This window comes from Neoarthrinium moseri (genome assembly GCF_022829205.1).
Source record: "Neoarthrinium moseri strain CBS 164.80 chromosome Unknown scaffold34_Wmoseri_CBS_16480, whole genome shotgun sequence".
Lineage (NCBI taxonomy): Eukaryota > Fungi > Ascomycota > Sordariomycetes > Amphisphaeriales > Apiosporaceae > Neoarthrinium > Neoarthrinium moseri.
Window position 1 is genome coordinate 245,323 of NW_026055148.1, and position 23,982 is coordinate 269,304.

The 23,982-nt window shown below is 51.4% G+C and overlaps 7 protein-coding genes across 7 annotated transcripts; 3 read left to right on the forward strand and 4 right to left on the reverse strand.

Annotated features, from left to right (window-relative positions):
• Positions 1-1,465: 1,465 nt before the first annotated feature.
• On the forward strand, positions 1,466-3,814 carry JN550_008275 (uncharacterized protein; the record flags this gene model as incomplete). Its single annotated transcript, XM_049320218.1, has 1 exon — positions 1,466-3,814. One exon carries the CDS (start codon positions 1,466-1,468, stop codon positions 3,812-3,814), a length of 2,349 nt encoding a protein of 782 aa, XP_049169788.1.
• A 970-nt stretch (positions 3,815-4,784) lies between these two features.
• On the reverse strand, positions 4,785-6,571 carry JN550_008276 (uncharacterized protein; the record flags this gene model as incomplete). The annotated part of the gene is made up of 8 exons (XM_049320219.1): positions 4,785-5,200; positions 5,255-5,322; positions 5,382-5,764; positions 5,821-5,888; positions 5,956-5,992; positions 6,043-6,227; positions 6,289-6,427; positions 6,482-6,571. The coding sequence occupies 8 exons, from the start codon at positions 6,569-6,571 to the stop codon at positions 4,785-4,787; spliced, it is 1,386 nt and encodes a 461-aa protein (XP_049169789.1).
• Positions 6,572-8,641: 2,070 nt separating this feature from the next.
• Positions 8,642-9,181, reverse strand: JN550_008277 (uncharacterized protein; the record flags this gene model as incomplete). Its single annotated transcript, XM_049320220.1, has 1 exon — positions 8,642-9,181. One exon carries the CDS (start codon positions 9,179-9,181, stop codon positions 8,642-8,644), a length of 540 nt encoding a protein of 179 aa, XP_049169790.1.
• A 1,851-nt stretch (positions 9,182-11,032) lies between these two features.
• Positions 11,033-12,999, reverse strand: JN550_008278 (uncharacterized protein; the record flags this gene model as incomplete). The annotated part of the gene is made up of 4 exons (XM_049320222.1): positions 11,033-12,082; positions 12,138-12,463; positions 12,520-12,599; positions 12,656-12,999. The coding sequence occupies 4 exons, from the start codon at positions 12,997-12,999 to the stop codon at positions 11,033-11,035; spliced, it is 1,800 nt and encodes a 599-aa protein (XP_049169791.1).
• A 2,392-nt stretch (positions 13,000-15,391) lies between these two features.
• JN550_008279 (uncharacterized protein) lies at positions 15,392-17,055 on the forward strand (the record flags this gene model as incomplete). The annotated part of the gene is made up of 3 exons (XM_049320223.1): positions 15,392-15,833; positions 15,889-16,514; positions 16,564-17,055. The coding sequence occupies 3 exons, from the start codon at positions 15,392-15,394 to the stop codon at positions 17,053-17,055; spliced, it is 1,560 nt and encodes a 519-aa protein (XP_049169792.1).
• A 1,355-nt stretch (positions 17,056-18,410) lies between these two features.
• On the forward strand, positions 18,411-22,152 carry JN550_008280 (uncharacterized protein; the record flags this gene model as incomplete). Its single annotated transcript, XM_049320224.1, has 7 exons — positions 18,411-19,352; positions 19,405-19,530; positions 19,585-19,876; positions 19,946-20,132; positions 20,647-21,032; positions 21,090-21,155; positions 21,227-22,152. 7 exons carry the CDS (start codon positions 18,411-18,413, stop codon positions 22,150-22,152), a joined length of 2,925 nt encoding a protein of 974 aa, XP_049169793.1.
• A 237-nt stretch (positions 22,153-22,389) lies between these two features.
• JN550_008281 (uncharacterized protein) lies at positions 22,390-23,615 on the reverse strand (the record flags this gene model as incomplete). The annotated part of the gene is made up of 4 exons (XM_049320225.1): positions 22,390-23,069; positions 23,123-23,213; positions 23,287-23,413; positions 23,476-23,615. 4 exons carry the CDS (start codon positions 23,613-23,615, stop codon positions 22,390-22,392), a joined length of 1,038 nt encoding a protein of 345 aa, XP_049169794.1.
• Positions 23,616-23,982: the final 367 nt, after the last annotated feature.

Here is a 23,982-nt window from a genome sequence, read left to right on the forward strand (position 1 = left end):
GTGGGTTGATTGGTTACAGAAATGGAGGAGCAAAGCTGACTCGACGCTGCTTTAGTAATTGGGCTCAATACGAGTATTGGGCAAGTCCATGATCTAGAGCAAAGCCCCAAGTCCCATACTCGTGCTGAGCCAGAGACAAAATCTTGAATCTGTCCAAACGATTCCCGAAGAACCTCAGGGCCTCCGGCGGCTATGAGTGGAGTCTACGACTATAAGCTGGACACTAGGGGGTGGGTCTCGTGGATCACAGGCGGGAGCAACTTCGACTGCTTAGAGCCACAAAGCGTCGCAGATGGCACACTATACTGCTTGTTTCCCCATAATATTGAACATGTATATCCGGCTCTTAGTCAGCTCTGCGTGCCATGCTCAACCCTTCTTCTAACATGTTGATCACTGGAGAGAGCCTGGTCCAGTCCCAAGCCTACCTGAATTTGCAGTCTCATTCAATTTGAGATCTGATTCTCTGCGGGATCTGCTCAGCGGTTGCCTAGAAAGGCTACGTTGCTTGGCAACACGGAGACAAAGTTGGGTAGCTTCCATCGCATGGTGTGTACCTTGCATCGAGGCAGCGAATTCTCCAGTCAATTGACGTGTGATGCTTCTGAGGAGAAGATCAACCCGACGGGAACCCCAATCCCCAGGTTAGGGAGAATCGGATGATTCTACTAGCAGCAAGTCGCACAACGATTGAAGTCGATTGTTCGTTGGTGCCAGGACTTGTATACATCTGGGGGCCTCATCCGTCAGCCTTGAGCGTTTGGAGCAGGGAACGTCAAGGGCGCAGAGGTCCAACATCGTCATCAGGTATCAAAAAAAAACTCAAATCCGGAACACGACTCCACCTGTGCCTATAGGAATGGACCAAATAGACGTTTTGGCGATGATTTGGCAAAAAGTGGCGAATCAGGTTTGCAGTGCGGCCAATGAAAGCGACGGGCAAAATTGGGTCTCGATGCCCAACGTGGCATGCCTGCCGCTTCCTACCGAATGGGATGTTGCAGACTGCGCATCCGACACATGAGAATTTCTATTTCGCTGGATTTCAGTCATTCTTCATGGCGATTGGGAGCCCTGTCAGGTGAGTCACGCGCAGCAGGTTGCCCGGGACGCATTGCCCCATCAGCTGGCGCTGCCATCCGCCCTGGGCAACCATGGCTGCGTTAGAACCTGTCATATTTGATAATGCTGTGATACCTTTCACTTGTCTATGCAATCTAAACCCGCGAATGATCAATCTCTTTCAGCCTTCTTTCCAACAGCATCTCTGTCAACAAAACCAAGGCCGATCTGCTCTCTCCACTTGATCGACCCCGAATCATAACCCTCCGCCATGACCAGCCACGACAACCTGCGATCACCTACTCAAACTCAGACATTGGAAATTACATACAACGCTTCTTCATCACTCCCTTCGACCAACGCAGGAATACAGAAGATCATCAACGACACTTAATCTCACATCATGGCATCCTCCAGTCGACCAAGAGTCGAGATCGAAAACCCCATGCCGGGAGGCTTCCCTTCATATCTAGAACAGACAAATCACCCCTCAGGGCAATCTTCTGGCATGACCTCCGAGACAGAGACATGCTCAAGTCGACCTAGTGACAGACCGGCTCTTCCTGTCAGGGGCATTCTCAAGTCCGAAATCTCCCGGAAACCTCAAGACCACCTGGCTGCACGATTCTATCGTGTTCCTAGGCCAGACCAGATGCAGCCTGCGCCTACTTATCCACCAGTTTCATACGGTCATGACAATAGTTGGAACAACTATGACGGCTACGAGAGTTATGATCCAGAGAGCGGTTATGACCACGAGACCGACTCTCAGTCCGCATCCTCGGAACTCTCTGTCAACACGCAGGCCACTAGTGTTGCTTCTGATGAGACGGTCACCGACCCGGGTAGGAAGTCGACTCAGATCAAACATGTCCGTCACGTACCCCCGCCAACTGTTGCTCGAGTAAAGGCACGGCCACGAACACGACCACCTTCTGAGACTACCAAGAGTTCTCAGAAAAGACAAGTCAATATTCAAATATTCCCACCTGGCCAATCAAGTTCTCAGGAAGTGCAGTTGTCACGCAAGGCTGAGAAGGATCTGCTAGATAAGATCGAAGAGTTGGAAAATGAGGCCGATAGCCTGCGGGGCATGCGAGTCCAGCTGGGTAAAGATCTCAGCGACATGTCCGACAGGTTCTCGTTGAAGACGCTCGAGAACAAGGAGTTGCAAAAGTCACTCAGCCAAGAGAGAAATGCCAAGGAGCTCCTCTCACGCGAACTTCATAAACAGCGGACGATGCTCGACGAGTTTCGCAGTAACCTGGAGCTGCACAAGGGCATGCTAGAAGACACCGAAAAAGCAAGAGACAGCTTCAAGACCGCACGCGACAATCTAGGGAAGCAGATGGAGTCACGAGATGCTCAGCACAAGGCTTTGGAGGCGGTTCTTGTACGCAAGGCCGCTGAACTTGAGCTTTCATCGCGGACCTTCGAGGAGCAAGCTAGCTTGAAGGACAAGCAACTCAATGACGTGACCCAGGAGAAAGACTCCTTGCTGAAGCAGCTGGAAGAGCAGGAAGTCAAGATGAGAAATGTTAAGGCATTGGTGACTGAGCGAGACTCTCTGCGCAAGGAGTTGGAGGATTATCATAAGAAGGTGGAAGACTTGACCAGCAGTCAGGCCACACTGAAGGAAGAAAAGGAATTTTTGGAGGAAACTCAAAACAAACTTCAGACTCAGATCCAGGAAATGAATCAGGAGAAGGACAACCTCAACGCAAACATAGAAGGACTGAGAGAGGAGATCAAAGGACTGAAAGGGGAGATTGAAGTCTTTAAGGTGAAGATTTCAGACATCGAATCCGATAACAAAGACCTGGGAGACCAGTTACAGGTCGAAAAGGATCAAACCCAGCAACTCGTTGATGATGAGAAATTGCGCACCGAAGCAGTGGAAAAGCAAGCCGAATCAGATAAAGCTCGGTTGCAAGCTACTATATCTGGTTTAAAGACTGAGCTTGAGGGTGCAAAGGATGCCAACGTTGTCATTGTGGCCGAGAGAATGGAGATCAGCACGAAGCTTTCCCAAGTCAGCGATAGCCTAGCCACAGCTGAGGGTGAAGTCAAGCAGCTTCAAGAGCGAAACAAGTCTCTTGAGTCGGATATCGAAACGACCAAGACGCTGACTTCGGAGATGACGTCAAAGGTTAAGGAACTTGAGAAGCTCAGCGAGCAGCACAACCTTCTTGAAGAACGAGCCAACGCACTTCAAGCTGACGTGGACAAGCATGTTGAAGGCGACGCCGCGCTTCAGGCACAGAAGGACGAACTCAAGGCCGAGAAGGAAAAGCTTGACGCACTGAAGGAGACGTTGCAAGACGGAACTGCAATCACCAAGCTCGCTGACGAGAAGGCGGAGCTCGACCGCCGCGTCAAGGAGCTTGATTCCCAGGTTGAGGCACTGAAGTCCGAGGAGGCAAAGCTGAAAACGGAGGTGGAAACACTCAAGGCTGAGGCCGACAAAGTACCAGCCCTCACCGAACAACACCAGGTGGTGTCTGCCCAGCTCGCATCTGTGACGCACGATCTGAATCTTGCCAAAGCCGCGAGTGAGGCATCCGCTGATCAGGTGCGCGACATGCAAGCTCAGTTGACAAAGCTGCTGTCCAGGACCAAGTCAAGGAGTGGCTCGAGATCCAAAAAACATGAGCGTGCTCGCTCGACAGGTCTCGTTTTCGTGAGAAATCCATCAGATAAAGGCTCTGGTATATATGTCGCCACACGAGAGTCACTGAAACCCAGTGACTAGGTACGTCACCGGGTACGTCAAGGGTTGATCGTGTGTTTCCTTCAACGGAAACCAAGTTTCATTTGTGTTTGATTTTATGGCAATGGATACCATGTACACTTTCTTATGTGTTCGTATGCGTCTTCCAAGTACCGTTCTCTTTGGTACAAGGATTCTGGGCTGTATGGGAGATTGTGTTGAGTTCATGTTATAACGAGTCTTGTAAGCTGGTTAGGCGGGATAGATACCCTGTATGTTACATCAAGCATTTGAGAGACATAGACAGTGAGCACAAGCTCGGCATCCGGAACATGGGATTGGAAAAGGTTGTTTGAATTTTAAAGCAATGGAAAAATAAAAATTGGTTTGTCTATGCTTTCACAACAGTTGACCGTGCTGAAATCCAGGGTTGCAGTGGATTGAAGTGAGCCATCAGCGTAAGCAATCATAAAGCTGATATAAGAATTTAATTCAGGACATGGGTTTCTCCAGTTGCACCTCACAGGGATCGTGCCACAGACCTTGCCTCAATGGAAATTTTGCTTCGTGAATGCCCTGTCAGTAACGAATCCCTGAGCCACTTGACCGACGTCCACTTTATGTGGCCTGACATTGTGGGGGTAATTGGATAGTGCTTACTATGGTGCAGCGTGTCAGGGAGTATCCAGACCCCTCAACCCCCGCGCAGTAACAAGATGTGACAACGTAAACCATGCCACTAGCGCCTCAGGCAACCGAACTACATGATGAGGGTTCCTTGTAAGTGATAGTTAAGCCTTCCTGTCAGGGCTGTTGAAGCCGCCCGAAAGGCTGAAAGACCTGCATATTCCCCGGGAGTCGGAGCTAAGTCCTCGCTGCGATGACCATGCTATGATAGCAGCAACAGTAGGAAAAACTGCTCCTGGCCCAATGCAGAATACGGCTTCTCGTGGACTTTGACTTTGTCGACTTATTTCCATAGTTGTGTATATCTATATTTTGCAACTAACCTTCAAAAGCTACTTGACCCGTGGCTTCCTTTTGATCCATGCTTAGGGCCTTTCAGGGGCCATTCGTCAATATCTTTGCCAGATGTATTGGTGTGAGTTTCAACACCCGCGATCTGCTGCTCGAAAGACCTCAGTTCGACATCGCTTCGATTATCAACAACGTTGCTCATCACTGTCCACTCCTGTTTAACTCGGATTTGTGTGTTTCCCCCTGTGCTGCCTTGTGGTGGCTTGCCAGACTTCTTGGATGCGTAGCCTCGACTCCCTCCATACCCATATTCTGAGTGACCGCGCCGTGTTGTCCCAAATATAGCGGGAAATACTTGGCTGAAAAGAGAGCGAATGGCAGGCATGCATGCGCAGATCACGCCAACGGGAACTTCGATGGTTGACCAGTATCCAACTTCGACATAATCCTCTGCATCGCTGTTAGCTTCGTTGCGGGCACCGGTCCATCCCGATTACCACTTACGAGTTACGTTGCTCGTTGTGCCGAATTCAATTAAGGATCGTAGCCGAATCGCACTCACAACTGTAACACTGGCTCAGGGGTCAGTTAAGGAGACACCACGGGGCCATGGAGCACCATTCTCACTTACAAGAAACCGACAGCGAACATGAGCAGGATCTGCACCTTCTTCTTCATAGACATGGAAAGTTGAAACAGCTCAGGAAGAGGCAGTATTATGGTTCCCAAGTCGAGAGCAATGTTGATAGCAGCAGCAGACCATCCTAGGATATTAATGCTGATGCATTTGGCATTATACTCGCCATCCCAAGAGCGCCAAGCACCATCGATAGGGGAGCACTGAAATATCAGGACGAGATCGTAGCCTAAAGCGTAGGCAATGTTCAATCCAATCAAGATGTAGACGCAGATTCGGAATGATCGCTTCGGGAAGACTTTGAGGTAGAAGAGTAAAATCGAAACTTTGGTGAGGGCTAAGGAGGTGATGTAGAAAAGCTCGTCCCAGAAATAGAGCTGCGAGATATCGTTAGTTTCCCGTTATTAGACCTTTCGATGCTCGAGTCACTTACGTAGAGAATGGAAGTAATATCATCAAAATCCACATTCCACATGTCTAAGCCTAGACCGTGCTGTGCAACTAGCCATCGAGTCAGTCCAATGCTCTCCCAGGGTAATCGTGGGAATAAAACGAGGGTTCGACTTACGAGGGACAGACAGGACACATAGCGGTATCATAAAGCACTAAATTCCAATCAGTCTCGTAGTATCGTCGTTAGAACAATTATACATACCATGACCAAGCACATAGCCCAATCGTCCAACCCCCATGTCTGGGTGCCCATATGAAGTCTTGCCATGCATCGGAGTGCAAATGCCACGAGGCCCACGGCACCAAAGGTGATTCCCATGATCCATACCAGGTGCGTCCTGTCCTCGCCTTTGCGACCGCAAAGATCGTAGGAGTATTTCTGAGTCCCTGTAATAGATTATCAGTGAACCAAAGGTCGATCAACACGTACTGCTTTGTGTCTCCTCACCTAGAGCTTCTCTGATTGTGCAATTCGCAAACACACACGTCTCGATTTCTGCATTCAATACTGCATTGGTACAAATGCAAGCCGTGTCTGTGACCTCACAGAGTCCCGTGGTCTGAATCGTGGTACGGATACACTTGGCCTATCCTGTTGTATTAGCAGCTGCGTCAATATACCCGAGGCCGGTCTAACTCACTCCACAAGTGGGAGGCTCTGTGATTGAAGTTACAGCCATCGCAGGAAACGCAAAAAGCCATATGGAGGCAATCACCACAAGGAGCCGCATCGTGAAGAGTGAAGCAGATGTCAAGCTCTAGAACTCAACTTTCTCACCAAATCACCACAGGAGACCAAGAAAGTAGAAGACATGGAGAAGGCGCGCGTAGAAGTTCTCGATATGTAGGTTCCAGCTGTCTGGATTGGTTGGGTCGGACGTCAGACTACTGACAGTCGTTTACCCCTGGTGGGCTGCATTCCGATATGAGAGAACGCAAGGACAAGCGTCCCCTGCAAGTTGGCCGCATTCATCGCGAGACTCGTGGGACCCATGCCGGGCTGGTTGTCAATGAACCAGTGGCAATGGAGCAGCATTGGGCAAAGATTGACAGCACGGTCACGTTTTTGGATTCCCACCGAGGCATTCCCATGCCGTAACCAGAATTTGGCAGACCGACTAACATACGTGATACATATGCGGTACTGGCGGGAGCTACCAGATCAGGTATATCACCCGCAGGGCTAGCAGAGCAAGCTAACTGGCTACATGGGGCGTGTTCGTTAGGGTGCATGCCATATCCCAGAAGCTGACATGTGTCTTCCTACCCCTTTGGCTAATGAACGAAGGTGCATTGGGTCTCACGGTCGTCAAGTCCTGGTCCTCATTTCGTCGTGTTCTCGTCGTCTATCGTCGTGCTCCGCAGTTAAATTTGGCTTGCTGGGGTGATATGAGGAGATGCAAATCGCTTGGCTTGCACCGGAGAAATCGTTTCGATCGGCTCCCAAATGAACCAAGCTTCAAGGGCTGCCGTCCCTGAAAAAATGGGCCAACTTGCCAAGCAGGGTCTAGAATGAATTATTGCAGCGATCATACCAGGGCACCGGCGGTACTCACTTGATATTGGCGAGACAGTCTGCCACTAGGTATCCTTGCTAGCGTAAGGAACCCCAGCCGGTAAAGTTTCCGAGCGATTATAACTATGGTTAGCTGGAGCACTACATCCGGGGCACCTATTTGACCGAGGTGGCGTTGTAGATGGAGAGGGTATAGAGCGAAAAGGCTGCGTGGGTATCAAGATCGCCGCTGCAGCTCTACGGCAAGGTTGACTTGCGGGATTTTGAAAGGCATGTGCACCCGACGCGGCTCGAGGTTAGCAATGTAAACTACTATAGTATGTGCTGCTCCGACGACGAGTTCACCTGAAACGACGCCGCGGGATTTCATAGAAAATCGTAAAACCGCTGGTCGCAGACGGCAACACAACATATCATATACGAGCTTCTCAGTGAATGGTCGCGGGAAGCACAGGCACTCCCCTGCACAATTCAGTCATCTAGAGGGAGAAGAAACAGACAAATTGTGCGCCGCCTCGAGGCCATTGCCATACTGACATGCTGGTCAAGGGAGAGTTTCATTGCCACCCCTTGTGCAAAACCGACAGCCGACCTTCCGCGAGTGACAGACTAACGGAATGTGACCCCAGCCTGGTACCCGCAGAAATGGTCAACCTGCAAGGCAGTGGAGCCTCACAGGGCATTCTGCGATGGAATTTGTTAGAAAAACCAATCTTAGGACGAACAACTGTCGACGCGGCCATACTTCACCACCTCATTCCACGTGAAAGTCAACTATTGGCAGAGCGTGCTGGGGAAATTTTGTACCAGGGTATTATGTGAGGCTGAATGAAGAATACGCTACAACTGCCTACCTATGCACGCACGATCATTCCTAAAAGCCTACATCAGAACCGTCGCGCGGCTGGAATTTGTCTTTAGGTCGATCGTTGGCTTGTTACATGTGCAACACGCCTAACATGTAACGACGCATCTCTTCACATGCTTCGAAGTAATGAACGAGATTTAACGAGTTTTTATTACTGTTTTGTGTGTCGCCGTTGGCTTATACCTCGACTAGTCCTGGAGCTAACTTCACTGGCCACCAACTAAAAGATGACCATGCCCGTACCACAGCAGGCTGAAGCGCAGGCGTTGTTCCCGATTCAATGGTTCCCCGAGGCGCGGCGCCGGCCGCCTCAACTTAGGAGGTTCCAACGGCCACCCCAGCTTTCCAGGCCTTCCCCTCAATGCGAGTGGGAATTCCAACGTCATCGCATACGCGCTATGTTGGCAACTGATGCGCTTAGAAGCCCAATGCCGCGTTGAATGCGTCCGCCGTGGAGGCATCCTTGGTTCCCAGAGCCGCAACCTGCGCCTGGGCATCCTCGCACAGCGCGACGGCAGCGGCGTTGGCGTTGCAGACGTTGGTCAACTGATCGCAGACACGGTTGGTGATAATGTTGGGGTTCAGGGCGTCCTGTTGGCCCTGGGCGACGAGAGGGTCGACAGGCAGGAATGTACCCTCATCGGCCTTGCGGCCAGCACGGCCCAGCTGGAAGTCAATCGAGGGATCACATTGACCGAAGTCAGCAGCGCCTACGTCTGCACCCGCGTTTGCGCCACCATTCTGGTTGCCGTTCTGGTTGTTGTTATTCTGGTTACCATTCTGGTTGTTGTTCTGGTTTCCATTCTGGTTGTTCTGGTTGCCGTTCTGGTTGTTGTTGTTGTTCTGATTTGCGTTGCACCCGTTGCCATTGTTGTTGTTTTGACGGGCCTTGTTAATGTTGAGAGCCGAGACACCGCCGGCGGCGAACAGAACGAAGATGAACGACTTGAGCTGCATTGTGATGGTAAAAAGCTTAATGACCGGCTAGCGGGTGAAATGAATGAATATATGCACGAAAGAATGGAATTGAACGACCGAGATCAACTCGTGAATGAGAGAATTGAATGGGCTGGCTGATGATTGAGGATAGCTGAATCCCTACAACTATCGTCACGACTTCCTCGTTATATAGGGAACATGTGCGAATAGCCTGAAGTCTGCCAAGACAGATGGTTGTCTGCCAAGCTACTTCTCGTCGTGATCGGGGTCGGGTTTGGTGGTGCGAATCGGTGCTGATCGGCAGGCCCCGATTTTGCCGGACGCCGATCATACAACTCGGCCGTCAGAAACACACGGGACGAACCCCCGATGATGAGAAGATGGCTGTCCGACCCCAGGCCAAGCAAGTCCTTGAATCAGACGGGATCTTCTCCTCGTCTCATCTCGTCTCGTATGCTACGAAAGCATGCAATGAGACGAACCTTACGGCGCTTGCGGTCGCTTGCACTGGACAAATTCCCCATGCATTCGGGTGCGAATCCCTGCCGCGTCTGGGCTCATATTGGCGTGTTACCCACTGCCTCATGAAACCTGGGCGAATAACCACGGAGACCGCAACGCTTGAAAGTTGAGGGTGCAAGACTCCTGGCTTGTCTCACTCTTCTTGTCGAGGCCGTTAATAAACCTGTCGCCCGCCTTGGCATCGATGCTTTATCGCCGTCGCTCATGCGATTATCCTTTCGTGGGCGCTCTGGTGCCCCAGAGCCGTTTACAATTAAGTCTATTTTCCTTTCTGTTTTTGCAGTCTTAGAGAACCAGGAAAACCAGGCCCAATTCGTTCCATCCACCTGGTACAGGTCGATACTTGCCAGATCGGATGCATGCCTGGTAAGCTACAGGTGAGCAACAAGCAACAAGCAAGATTGGCATAGTCGCTCTTCAAACAATTAAACAAACTAGCATGCAATCATAGAGTCGCGTAGGCCTCTGAGACCTTCGATCGTACTATGCTCATACCCTGTTTCCGCGTGATTGCCTAAACATTCGCGCAAGGCCCGTCCAGCACCTACTCCCAACAAGCTGGCGTTTCTCTTAAAGATGGTTTAGGTCTGAGGCAGAAGTAAGTATCTGGATAACGTGATATCTACTTAACTTGACTCTCTAGCCGTGAAGGTCGAGCTCATTAAGCTGGGTACGCTCAGTTGTTCAAGAGTCCAAGATGACGTTATGCGGCTGCGACCGGCATACTAAGATGATCGAATGCGTAGATGAAGACTCGGATAGCAGGAATCGCATAGTTCACCTGGTGCACGATGATCTTGGCTACAACCGCCCGTTCGCGAAATCGCTTGGTGTTCCCGGACTGTTTCAGGGGAATTGATGTTGCTAATGGACCAATCGGCTCACGAGGCAGTAACCAGTACGAATTTGATTGGCACATTGGGCAAGAATTCTTCATCAGCGTAAGCGAGGTTAATCCAGAGGGGGATGTCGAAAAAAGCAGCACTGGTCCGAGCAGCGAGATTGCGGCTCTCATACACTTTTGCCGTACCTTCACGAGCAACACGTTCTTCTGACAGGTTCGAAGTTTTTAAATTTTATAGGTATACCATGTATTAAGGGTCTTGTCTATTATGAGTTGAGAGACGTGATGACTAAAGCAAAGAACGTCCATAGTATGGTCACAAGAGCTTGATAATGTTCCGTCTCTGACAACTCCACAACGCCTTGCCAAAAACCAAATCCCCTTGATGCAATGCTCTCTCTATCTGCTGCCCCTCTTCAGATAAATATAACTTGTTCTGTGTGTATTCTTACAAAGTGTATCGCTGGAAATCGACGTCGTATGAGAATAGTCCTTTGACTTGATCACGCCATGCCCATCTCAAGATTCTGGCCCTTCACACTCTTCCATGGGATGAGCGTGCTTCCAATAATAGTGAAGGCTGCCAGTCCGACAGACACGAAGAAAGAGGTAGTCAGGGCAGTGCTGTAGGAGGCTTGCACGAGCGGAAGCATATCGGCTGAGACTGTGTTCTGCAAGTTTGTAGCTCCGGCTGCCAGAACTGCCGCGGGATTGAGGGATGGCAGGTTTTCAGCGAGAGATTCCACCAACTTATTCGTGAAGACGGACTGCCCAACACTGACGAAGAGGGCTCCTCCAAGTGTCTGAAGGAACACCACAATCGCAGTTCCAGTAGGCACGTCTGTGATGTCGAGGGCTGTTTGAACTGCCATAATGGGCTGTTGCATACCGAGGCCAACACCGGCACCGAAGACAATTTGATAGCCGATCCACACACCAGTGGATGTGTTGGGGTTCCACATAGTAAGCAGACCAGCGCCAACAGACATCAAGATTGTACCAGCAATCATAAACGGGGCGTATTGACCGAGGGCAGTAACCATACCGCCAGCAAAGATCGAGCAGACGACGACGGAAATGAGCATAGGCAGATTGCGGATACCAGAGTCAACGGCGGAGGCACCCTGCACAGCCTGGAACCAGATCGGAATGTAGTAAACCATGATAAAGAAAGCCGAGCCGGTGCCGAAAGCATATAGACTACCAGCCCAGACAGAGCGGTTTGCAATGATACGGGGCGGCACAGTCGCATTCTCCTGCTGGTTGTACTGGATGTAAAGAAATGCCAGAATGAGCACACCAAAGACGACGAACAGCGCAATGATGCGGCCGTTGTTCCAGGCGTACGTCGTTCCACCCCACTGAAGAGCCAGCAGCAGACAGATGATCGCCGGCATGAAGACGACGGTACCCATTGGGTCGAACCGCTTGACACGCTCAAACAGAACCTCGTCCTTCGGCTTGGTCAGCTTCGGGCTAGGGAAGAAGAAGAAGATGACCAGGACCGTTACGGCACCGATTGGTAGGTTGATGAAGAAACACCATCGCCACGTCTGTAGTCGTATTAGCTGCTGAATGCGAAAGTGTACTCCGAAACAGGAAACTCACAGCTTTGTCAGTGAAGACACCTCCAAGTAGAGGGCCGGCAACTGAAGCGATACCGTACATGCCACCGATGAGACCACTGTAGGCAGGTCGCTTGGCGAGAGGGACACTGTGGGCGAGGATAAGGAGAGCGCCTGAGAAGATACCGGCTGAGCCCGCTCCAGCAACGGCACGACCCACGATGAGAGTAACCGAGTTTTGGGCAACGCCGCATATTAAGCTCCCGAGCTCGAAGATGGCGATAGCAGTCAAATAGACCGTCTTGATATCCCAGAAGGTGTAGAATTTGCCGAAGATCAGCTGCAGAGCCGCCGTGGTAAGGAGGTATGCTATTCACCGGCTTAGCAGGCGCAACAGGGATATAACAGACAGGGACACAGCTTACCACTTCCATACCAACCTACATCACCCAGACTATGGAAAGAGTCCGAGATTTTGGGGATCGCAGTAGCAATAATCGAGTTACTATAGCGATGTTAGTAAAGAAGCGACCTCTATCGTAATTCATCATCTCCACTCACTCTAAAGCGACCAGGAACACACTCAAGCATAGAGCAAGCGTAATCAATGCAAGCTTGACGCCTGACGGGTACTCTGTGCCATCCTCTCTGGTCTGTACCTCTCGTAGAGCATTGGAGTTCTGTGACCGTGCTGTGATCTGATGCGATAAGTCGATAACCTTCTCGGCTTCGGTGGGTGCAGGTGCAAGCGGCGGCGCAGCTAAGCTGGGGATCGTCTCAGTAACACCGTCTGAATCTGAGGTTTGCGCCCGGTTGTCCTTTTCATTCTCCATGGTGCTCGAATTACTTGCAGCGACAGTCGGTGCTTGCGATGTCCTTTCAAAGGAGGTGTGAGTGCGCAACATCTTGGGATGTGCTGGTAGCCCGTTTTCCCTCTCCTTTTTCACTCGATGTTTTCGTTCGGCGACTCAGTTGCAAAAAAGTCACTGTGGGGCGGCGTGCTAGTCGTTTCGGCAGGCAGACAGATCAATGTTGATACTGAGTTGGAACTATGTGTGAATATGTGTGAAGTTTTTCGCTTCCAGGACTCTGGGAACCCATGACATATTAAATATACACGGCACACGACAACTATACCGTCGCTAATTTTACTTTTCTTCGCAGCCGAGAGTACCAGACCCACGACATGCCATAAGCAGCGTGGCTTTTACTCGCAAAGTCTGCGTCCAGACGGCCACGGGCATAAGGGGTCGGACAAGCTGTGGAGTCCGCGCGGCGAAATGTCACCGGGGTGCTTCCTAAATTCCCGGGAACAGGGCGCTATTGCACTCCTAGCGCTACGCCGGAGACTTTCAGCTCAGCCTTAGGCCCTCACAAGCTTGTGCCTGGATTCAGATCTTGTAAGCTGATTCACCTATTCGCCCGCTCCGAGATTTCGGATGACAAAAGTGCCTGGTTCGTCCAGAGTGTTCTCTGAAGTTTAGACATTCGGAGCCCACACTTCTTTCCACCCGAATTCTGCAGTGCTTCGTTGACATTGACAGGGCCGTCCCAGAGCTACAATAGCACGTGGATTTCGCTTAAGGAATATGTGGAGGAATGCTGACGCCTGATTCTGCCTCCCTCCCACTAGCTACGACCATGGATGTCAACGGCCGCCCCTGACTGAGTCACCAGCGATGAGATTGACTTCTGTAACGTAAGCTCAACCATGCGGCATCCTTCGAGTCTTCAAGTCCGGGTGGGCTCGGAGGTAGGACATCTCAAACGCCCGATTTTCTGCGACACAATTTGCATGTTGACTCATTAGGGAGAAGAGGCAGGTGCACCATAGGTCTAGCCTGCGAAAATGCTGCGAGAAACTCGCGAGACTGGCTTAGTGTTCCGTCGCTTGCGCGATGCATAACGCTAAGGCTAAGACCAATGTCTGGCTGACTCTGCCTATTTCGAGGACACCGAGACCTCTCTTTGGGCTCGCATCCTGACCTGGAAAACGTTGGGCTGGGGGAGCATAGCACCCTTCGTGTTCGTGTTGAATGATAATACATAGTCGAGTCCCTGGTTGAGTCTATCAAGCCTATCACTCTCGGATCTCGTCAAATGCGCGCTCACACCTAATCTGTCAAAGTACCTTGAGTGTGGAGCTTTACCGAGCCTGCGGAGATTGGATCCCTGTTTTTAGCAGTCGCTAGCACGGCTAGCACAAGCATTTCGAACTCCGCTGTCATAAGTTCTAAGTGCTACGGCCGAGCGAGCTCTACCTCCGTTTATCTCCATCACCTGCGACAACGTTTCCAAGCCTCTCTCCGCTCCGCAGCGGAGCCACTCTGTGTCCTTCCTGTGCCTAGATGCGACTGACTTCCAGACATATCAACGCACCGAAAAGGCACGGTCTTGCCGGACGTGCCAATCATGCACCATCATCTCTTGTGTAGGTAGCACCTTTATCACGTCGCCTATACGAAGTCGGTGTGCGCGGACTTCGGATCTTTTTCGCCAGCGATCCCGACCGTGGCTTGTGCGGCGGGGTTCCCAGAAAACACCCAGGCTGCCATGTGGCCATCCCATTGATTACAGAGCATACGTTCGTTGCAAGGCCTGATCTACGGGGCAGGACGAGTAACTACTCAAGTAAAACAAGCCACTATGTTTGCACAAAGCCACTGCCGTCATCGACTTGTCAACATCAGAACTCTGGTCGTAGACGAAGAGTCAGCGTCCTCGGGAGACTTCAATTAGATATGTAAATATTGACGATTCTTCCAGATATTTGCATGTCACAACTCTTGAAGTGAGATATGGATAACTTATGAATATTATTACTATTATCATGCCTAACTGGTAATACAGCCGACCGCGTGCGGCCATCCAAGGTTTACATTCATCATCAACTGAGGAGGTGCACCACTAGGCTTGCGCACGATATAGGAGATCTGGATTTGACGATCTTGATTATACCACAGTACACTATTTAGGTTTCATTCCTTTCGGCCTTCGGGCAAATGTACGTCGGCCTCTCCATCTGGCTGTGGAGAAATACTCTCCGGTTACCTGGAACCCGATGAAGAGTTGCGAGGCTCCCCGCAACCGGCCTGGTTCCGGAAACGGGATCGCTTGGGGAGAAAGAGATCGCACCGTTCTATATCAAAGATCCCAGGCTCCAGGCTACGTTGCCGATTGACCATTTCGTACGTTCAAGCCTGAGACGAATGATGCAACAGTAAATCAATCGTCGAATGTAGTTCGGCGGTATACTTAAGGAATCGAGCATTCCCTCCCTCTTGAAACCGAGACACAATGGCCTTGTCGTATTTTATGACCCATCTGTGCCTGTTGATTACCCTTTTGGCCCATGTCGCACAAGCTTGGCAAGTGCCTGCGGAGTATGCTATCACAGCATCCCAAAACAATCGTTTCTTCCAGGACTCGACTGGCCAGCCATTCTTTTGGCAAGCAGATACCGCCTGGCTTCTATTCCACCGCTTGAATCTTACAGAAGCAGAGTTGTATCTTAGCGATCGCTCGAACAAGGGTTTCAATATCATCCTCGCAACTGCTTTCACCCAGATAGGCATCAATAACTCTAATCGGAATGGTGATCTTCCATTTGTCGACGAAGACGTTACTCAGCCTAATGAGCCATATTGGGCGTTTATAGACTCCATTCTCGAGGTCGCTTGGGAGAAAGGGATTCGTGTGGCTATGGTTCCGGCCTGGGGTTACTATGTCCACTCTAGCGGTAAGTTTGCGTCAGATCACGGGGTATTCCACGCTTGACCTGATCTGCATAACAGATAATGAAGGCTCGGTCATCAATACAACGACGGCACGAGCATTCGGCAGCTTGATTGGTCAGCGCTACCCTTATCTTCCCAAATTGTTAGTTGCGGATACAAATCCATGGTGGCAGAACAAGACTGCAGTGAAGGATAATTACTCCAGAGGCGGCGTGCCCCCGGAGTATCCACATACTGATTGGAGTGATGTTTATGATGAACTTGCGGGTGGCATCATCGATGGGGAACGAGAATCGATCCGTGCTGCGGCTTCTTGGACCGGGGCCTTCCAGAAGGACCCTTCCCTTTGGTGGCCACTTATGACCATCCATCCGACGAACCAGTGGTTCAGCGGAGGTCCTATAGCACTTGCCAGCGCATTCATGGGAGACCGTCCGTGGCTGACCTTCGATGCAAGCCAGTCAGGACACGCCGACTACGCACCGAATCCACCCATCCCGTGGTGGAATTGTCGCCGGGGCTGGGAACCAGTACAACTGATGTATGCAGCTGGCGACACAGGCAAGGGGAGAACACGTCCTGTGTTGGACAATGAACCTCACTATGAGAATCGTTACAATAACGGAAAGAGTACGAAGGCATACTGGAACGCTACTGACGTTCGCATTGGCAGCTGGCAGACCGTTAGTAGTTTGGACATGATTATTGTGCCTCGTACTTACACTCATTAAGGTCTTCTCCGGTGCTGCAGGGGTAACTTATGGTGCCGATAATGTAATGCAGATGTATATCCCGGAACTTTATCAGCCCTCGGGAAGTGGGCCAGCCATCTCTTGGGCTGAGGATATCCACCTTCCAGGATCTGGCCAGATCCAGTACATACAGAAGGCCATCAGTGACAGGGGCGGCGGATCGTATTACAATCGGGTTCCGGCACAGAATATCATTGTCAGCCCAAGTGGCACTGACGATAAGCGAGTCACAGCTACTGTTGATAGCTTGGGTACATGGATTATGGTCTACACGCCTACCGGAGACCCTTTCAGCATCGATATTCAAAGCCTCAGTGGTTGTAACGTGGAGGCGAGTTGGTACGACCCCTTGAGTGGTAAATATACGGCCTTCAAGCACTCGCAGTGTGAAGACACTGGACATATTCGTCACTTCACACCGCCCCAGACACTTGAGCATAACGACTGGGTGCTTGTTCTAGACCTCAAGTGATTGGTTCTGGATCCCCAGGTGACGACGGCAGCAAATGAGCACTATACCTAGCAAGGCAGCATGCATTGCAGTCCCAACAGACTGGTTCGTATGTATGCCAAGGAAGCCAATCGCAGCTTACTGCTTCTAGTTGAGCACCAATGCAGAACGGTCTAGACTTTGCCCCCGGACGCCATCTATTGCTTATAGAATATGGTGTTTTCGATATACCAGGTCGAAAGCGTGCTGGGCTTGCAACTAGAACTGTTTTCTCGTCACAAGACGTGAAACTCTACCAGCAGGAGCAAATCTTAAGACAACTAGCTGACGCAATTACTGGCGCTGCTGGTTTGAGCTGCATCAAAGCTGACCCTAAACTGCCATCGTTCGATCCCAACCGCCAGTCTAGTGTTTGTTGTAGGTAATAGTAGTGCATTGCACGCGTACTAACGGGACCCAGCTCCCGGAGCGGTAGACGGAACAGGCAATCTGACAACATGATCCATGACCTTCAAATTTAAGGAGCTGGGGAAAGCTAGACAGATACAATTCTTATAATTGGGGCAGTCGGGGCAGTCCGGCTTGCGTTACGTGATGTCGGATGCGGACGGCAAGTAAGCAGTCAAGCACAACCGTGCTTAACCCGCGTCTGTTGAGTGTTCATTGGTCAGGCAGGGTAAACACTCTACCGCCAGCCCAGGCCAGGACCACGAGCTCTTTGCATAATACAGCTCACCCTGAGTTAACAAGAAGGAATTCAAAGATACCGCCAGTTTGAGCAACTTGAGGACTCGACGAGGCAGCTTCCTGTGTTGTTACCATGTATGAAAATCAGTCAGTGCCGACACATCATGCCCCCAAAGCCCTCTGCCGTCATCATTAATATCCGCTCCCCTCATTCTCCATCCATCTCCAGAGGACCCCCACCACATTTTCAAGTTTTTGGGGGTCACGATGGACGAACCCCAGAGTAAAACCCATAACATCCACTTTGGGGAGCGGAATGCGATGCTGATTGGCGCTCAGGGAGTCGCGTCTCGGGGATAGAGGCTCCCCCACCGTGCCAAGGCGCCGAAGAAAGGCCTGACTCGTCGCGGGGATGCAAAATTCAACGGGGGTTTCTGCGGGGATCTGGCCCGTGCCTTATCCCCGTATTCCAAAAACCCATCGTCACCGGATCGGGGTTTGACCGCCCTACGGCGACAATGAGACCATGCTACTCAGTTAGCTCCCCCCTAATGAGAGTCAAATAATGATATAATAAGAGGAACTCATGTCACCCTTCTCTCGGGCTCCCTACTTCATACCCTTTCCTCTCTTGAGCCAAGCCGGAACTTGTGTTAGTTGAAGTCCCCGAGGAAGTCGACTTACACAAGATGGCCGACGAAATCACCAAGACCGGTGGCGCGGACAACGCCAACTGGAAGCGGGATGTCGAGACTCTCGAGCAGGCCTCGCCGCAATACCAGTCGCCCACTCTGGCGAACGCGAGGGCCATGGACCCTGCGCATCGCGCCAGGGTTGAGAAGTCCATGAAGAGGAAGCTGGACGCTCGTTGCGCGCTCTTCATCATCCTCTACATCATGAACTACCTAGATCGCAACAACATTGCAGCCGCCCGCCTGCGAGGGTTACAGACCGATCTGATGCTCGACGACACGCAGTACTCCACCTGCTTGTCTATCCTGTACGTGGGATACATTCTCATGCAAGTTCCCTCCAACATCTTGATCAACCGGATCTCACGGCCTTCCTGGTACATCGCCGCCGCTATGATGGTGTGGGGAGTCATCTCCACGCTCTCCGGTATCACACACAACTTTACCGGCATGGTCCTGACTCGATTCTTCCTCGGGTTCATTGAGGCGGCCTTCCTGCCCGGAGCCCTCATGATTCTCTCCAAGTGGTATACCCGAAGAGAGTTGACTACCAGAAACGCCATCCTCTTCTGCGGAAACCTGATCTCGAACGCCTTCTCGGCGCTCATCGGCGCCGGCGTCCTGTCCAACATGCAGGGCGTTTTGGGCCACGCAGCGTGGCGCTGGCTCTTCTGGATCGAAGGTGCCATTACCATGTTCTTCGCCATCACGGCCGCTATCATCCTGCCCGATCTGCCCAGCAACTCCCGCGGCTTCACCGCGGAGGAGCTCGAGGTTGCCCAGCTCCGTATGCTGGAGGACGTGGGCGAGGCTGATGAGGACTCCAAGGACCAGGGAGTCTTCTCCGGTTTCAACATGGCCATCAAGGACTCGAAGATCTACGTCATGAGCTTGACCTTCACGGCTTATGTGGTCGGTCTATCGTTCAACGCATTCTTCGTAAGTAGCCTCGATTTATCTTGTGCCGAGCCACGGACTAACTTAATTGAAGCCTACGCTCACCGGAACCCTCGGGTTTGACTATGTGCCCACTCTGCTCATGTCTGCTCCCCCGTGGGTTTTCTCGTGTATTGTGTCGGTCATCAACGCGTGGCACGCCGATCGCACTCAAGAGAAGGTAAGAACTCATACCATTTCCAGTCTACAACTTTTGATCTGACATGCAATCTAGTTCTGGCACATCGTCGGCCCCATTTGTGTTGGTCTTGTTGGCTTTGTCATCAGCATGTCTTCCCTAAACACAGCCGCTCGGTACATTGCTCTGTTCTTGCAAGCAAGCTCATACGCGGGTTTCATCGTCTTCTACTCTTGGATCTCTTCCAGTTTCCCTCGACCTCCTGCCAAGCGAGCCGTTGCCATTGCCTTCATCAACGCCTTCTCGCAGCTTGGTAACGTTGCTGGGTCGTATGTCTGGAACCTCAAGGACAATGGCTACAGAAAGTCTTATGGTATCGTCACCTCCAGTAAGTGCCAACTTCCCCAACCACATGCCGGGTTCTTCCTCAGGGCAGAATGCTAATCGTACTTTGCAGTGTTTGGCGTCACTATTGTCGGATGCTTCCTCTTCCGTATCATGTTGACGAGACTGAACAAGAAGCTTGAGGCAGGAGAGCAAGCCTGGGTTGCCCAGCCAGATGTGACTGAGCACACTGCTAAGATGGAGGGCATGGAACATCCTGATGAGGCATTGAAGATGGTCAAGGGCTTCAGATACCTCGTGTAAAAACAGTTAATTGTTTGGACGTCATCGCATACTCCAACTATGGTATTAGCTTGCCTCCCTCGCTAGTAACAGTGCAATATACCCAACCATCGGCTGTCGGTGCTGGGTGCCTTGTGGGTCCCCGGGGCCGTCCCTGGATCTGGACTAGCCAGGGAGAAATGGGGCTAGGCCACGAGCCGTCCCATACAACGATTGAGGCGATTGCGCCATCTAGACCATGTATGAGCTCAAACGATACCTACGAAGCTATGATTGATAGAAAACGAGCTGTTAACGATGTTCGCATGTTTGCTCATCATATTTTGCAGAAAATTTCAAACTGCGCGTGAATGTCACGATGCAGACTACCAGGTTTATCAACGCTTTTGCTTGGCTATTTCTTCTCAGTCGTGCATGTAATGGAGACAAGACGTATAAGTCCCGCCCAGACCTTTCACCGCCCCAATTGAATATAACAATACCAGCAACGTCTCAAGTTGGGGATGGTTATTTATTCATCGCCCCGTACAGTTGGAGTGGAGAGGGAACCCCCCAATCGGGCCCGTACATCTTAGACGACACCGGAGATCTCGTTTGGTCGGGTTTCGCCTATATCGCACCGACCACAGCCAATTTCCAACCAGCCGTTTGGAAGGGGCAGGATGTCCTGTTTGCGTACGAGGGCATTCTGAACCGATTCCGCGGTCATGGACATGGACATCACAAGATCCTGGACAAACACTACCAGACCATCCGCGAGGTGCGGTCTGCGGGACACTATTTGTCGGACATGCACGAGTTCAACATCGTGGACGGGAAGACAGTCCTCGTTGGCAGCTACACGCCCCGAGAAATAGACCTGACAGCGTATGGGGGATCGGAGAATCAAACTTGGGTCCTGGAGTACATCTTGCAAGGTTCGGAGACGGCCAGTTGCACACAAGACTTGAATGTGAACTGACGTTGTATACCAGAAATCGACATCGAGACTGGTGATCTCATTTTTGAGTGGCACAGCCTTGACCATACATCTCCCAAAGGTAAGCCGTCTCAGTCTTCCATATGAGGTATTTCCACCTAATTCATAGAGTAGAATCAATCTTGCCGTTAGGATCGGGTGCAGGATCAGGACATAGCAGCTCAACTGCATGGGACTATATCCACGTCAACTCGATCGCCAAAGGCGATGATGGACATTACATCGCATCTGCCCGTGCAGCATCAACGGTCTACAAGATCAACGGGACCGACGGATCCATCCTGTGGCGCCTCGGAGGCAAGACGTCCGACTTCGACTTAGGGCCAGGCGTCGAGTTTGCCTTCCAGCACCACGCGAGGTATGTCCCAGGAGCACCCGACACCATCTCTCTCTTCGACAACTCGGCAGGAGCCGGGTCCGCGGGCAAGATCATCCACTTGGATTTCGACAAGTGGGAGGCTACATTGATACAGGCATTCAATCCACCTCATCCTATCCTGGCGTTTTCCCAGGGTTCGACACAAATCCTCCCTAACGGGAACGCTCTCGTGAACTGGGGCTCTGCAAATCAAGTCACAGAGTTCAGCAGTCATGGCGAGGTGCTCTTCCATGCATTCCTCGAGAGCGGTACCCGCCAGGATGATACACAGAACTACCGGGCGTTCAAGGGTAACTGGACGGGCTTCTCTCCTGAATCGCCGGCATTGGTCGCTGAAGAGGACGCTGAAGGACGCACTGCGGTCTGGGTCAGCTGGAATGGGGATACGCGAACAACACACTGGCGGATCCGGTGGTCGAGCGAGGATGAGTCGTCCGTAATGAGATCAGGAAAAGTGATCCCCCGGCAAGCCTTCGAGACTACACTGGAATTGCCTGGAAAAGGGCCCTTCAGCGATATAGTCGCTGAGGCGCTCGATGCCACGGGAAATGTGATTATCGTCTCTGAAAGCGTTGAGCTGAGAAGAAAATTCGCTACTTCGTCGACATTGAAGCAAAGCATTGAAAGTCATCTAGACACACCTCCGCAGATATCTCTGGGCTTGGCTACAGAGTTGTAAAGTGGGTTGTTATTTCTCGTGTAGCATCCTCATTTACCGTGATATATGGTGGTTAATAGCCATATAGCCATGATATACAGTCAAAGCTACATTACATGCTCACTCGTAAGCCGTTACTGTTACTTTGCCATGTGTGACCAAACATGTCAAGCGGACTCCTCTCCTGCTTGCAAATAGCTCCTCTCTGAATGCCGCATCTGGGGCCGTGAGCTTGCCAGAGTAATGATGGAGCAAATATTACTCAATCACGATGGGATCCTTTGGCTTACACGCAGGTTTCCTAGCACAGCGCATGCACAGTCCCTGGGCAGAGATTGTCAGTTGAAACCCATCCTCGTCGACCACCTTTTGGGAATAGCCTGGATCGTCAGTGCTGACAATAATCCGTGCCGTCTCAAGCCAAATGCTGTCGAACCCATCATCGTTAAGTGGATTCTTCTTGCAAGTGTTGCAGATAGACGGGAACCGAGTCAAGACTTTGCGCTGGTCCGGAGGAGGATCAAGGCAGAACTCAGTGAAGAGATCACTGCCAAATTGTGGCACCTCTTGCAGATGTTCGCGGAACCGGACATCTTTCACCAGGATAAAATGCGTCTGGCGAATGAAGCGAAGGAGCATTTTTCTGATCCTGCCAACCCTGACGTACTCATGTTCGTAAGCAGATGAGACCATGTCGAAGAAGCTATCCAAGTACTCTGTCGGTATGTAACATTCCGGGCTCCGAAGCTCGTGCCTGTCCTTCCAGCATTGTCGCTGTATGGACGCTGCCGTTTCTAAAAGACGAGCGGACAGTGTTTTCAGAGCCATCTGAGTAAGGCTGTTGATGTTGAAGTAGTCTGCAGCGGCGAACATGGACCAACATACGCTGAGCAGCCCGCCCGGACCATCGTTCATGGCAAACTCTGCTGGCCCACTCACTTCATGATCATGGATCAGCCAGGTGCGATTGGTCAGGTCTGAAGGTACCTACAATCCCCGGTGTAGAGGTATTTTATCACCCAGTCTAATAGGCGCGGGTCCATGTCCGCTTCGCGAATCATCACCTCGCGAGTCTGAGCTTCCTGGTGATAGACTGTCAGCGGCAAACAGGACACAAACAGCACATGTGGGCGGAACCACGCTGGGTGTATATACCTTGAAGTTCCCACTCAGAGCTTTCGCAAAGTACGGGCAACGCGGGCATAGAATGGCGCGGTGAAGGTTCCAGGTCCGGGCTCCACATTTGACCGTCACGTCGGCGAAGTTGCCGGACTCAAGAAGACTAGGGGGGTTTTCTTCTTAGCCGATCCGTATGACCACATTGTTGGTGATGGCAGTGAGTACCTTTGGTCAGACGAAGATACCATATCCTTCACAGTCTTTGGCACTGTCTTGCGATCATCGGGCGTGGCCGGTATCCGCACTGCGTGGCCGTCAGAGATCAGCGATCGGTTCTCCGACCACTTGCTCTGGTCAGATCCCATCCGTGCTGGCGACTCATCCATCAACCGGTTTTGGATCGTCCTACTTTTCAATTCCGCAGGAGACTCAAGCTCCGGGTTGACGTTGTAGCTGCTCTCAGTTCCACGATGTAAGGAGACCCTCTCTGGTTGACGATTGCATGTCAAGCCCAAACCAGACGGCGTTGCACTGGGCAGATGGTGGTGTAATCAACGGACTGTGAGATGGTGAAATCAGGAACTGGCGGCAGAGACTTGGCAAGCGTTGATATGACTGTCCACTCCTGCAATCGAACCTGGTGTTACCCAGGTGGGGGGTCCTAGACTTTGGGAAAGTTCCGTCTAGTCAGTATGGATGGTCCAATCGACACTTTCCATTCAGCTGCTGTGT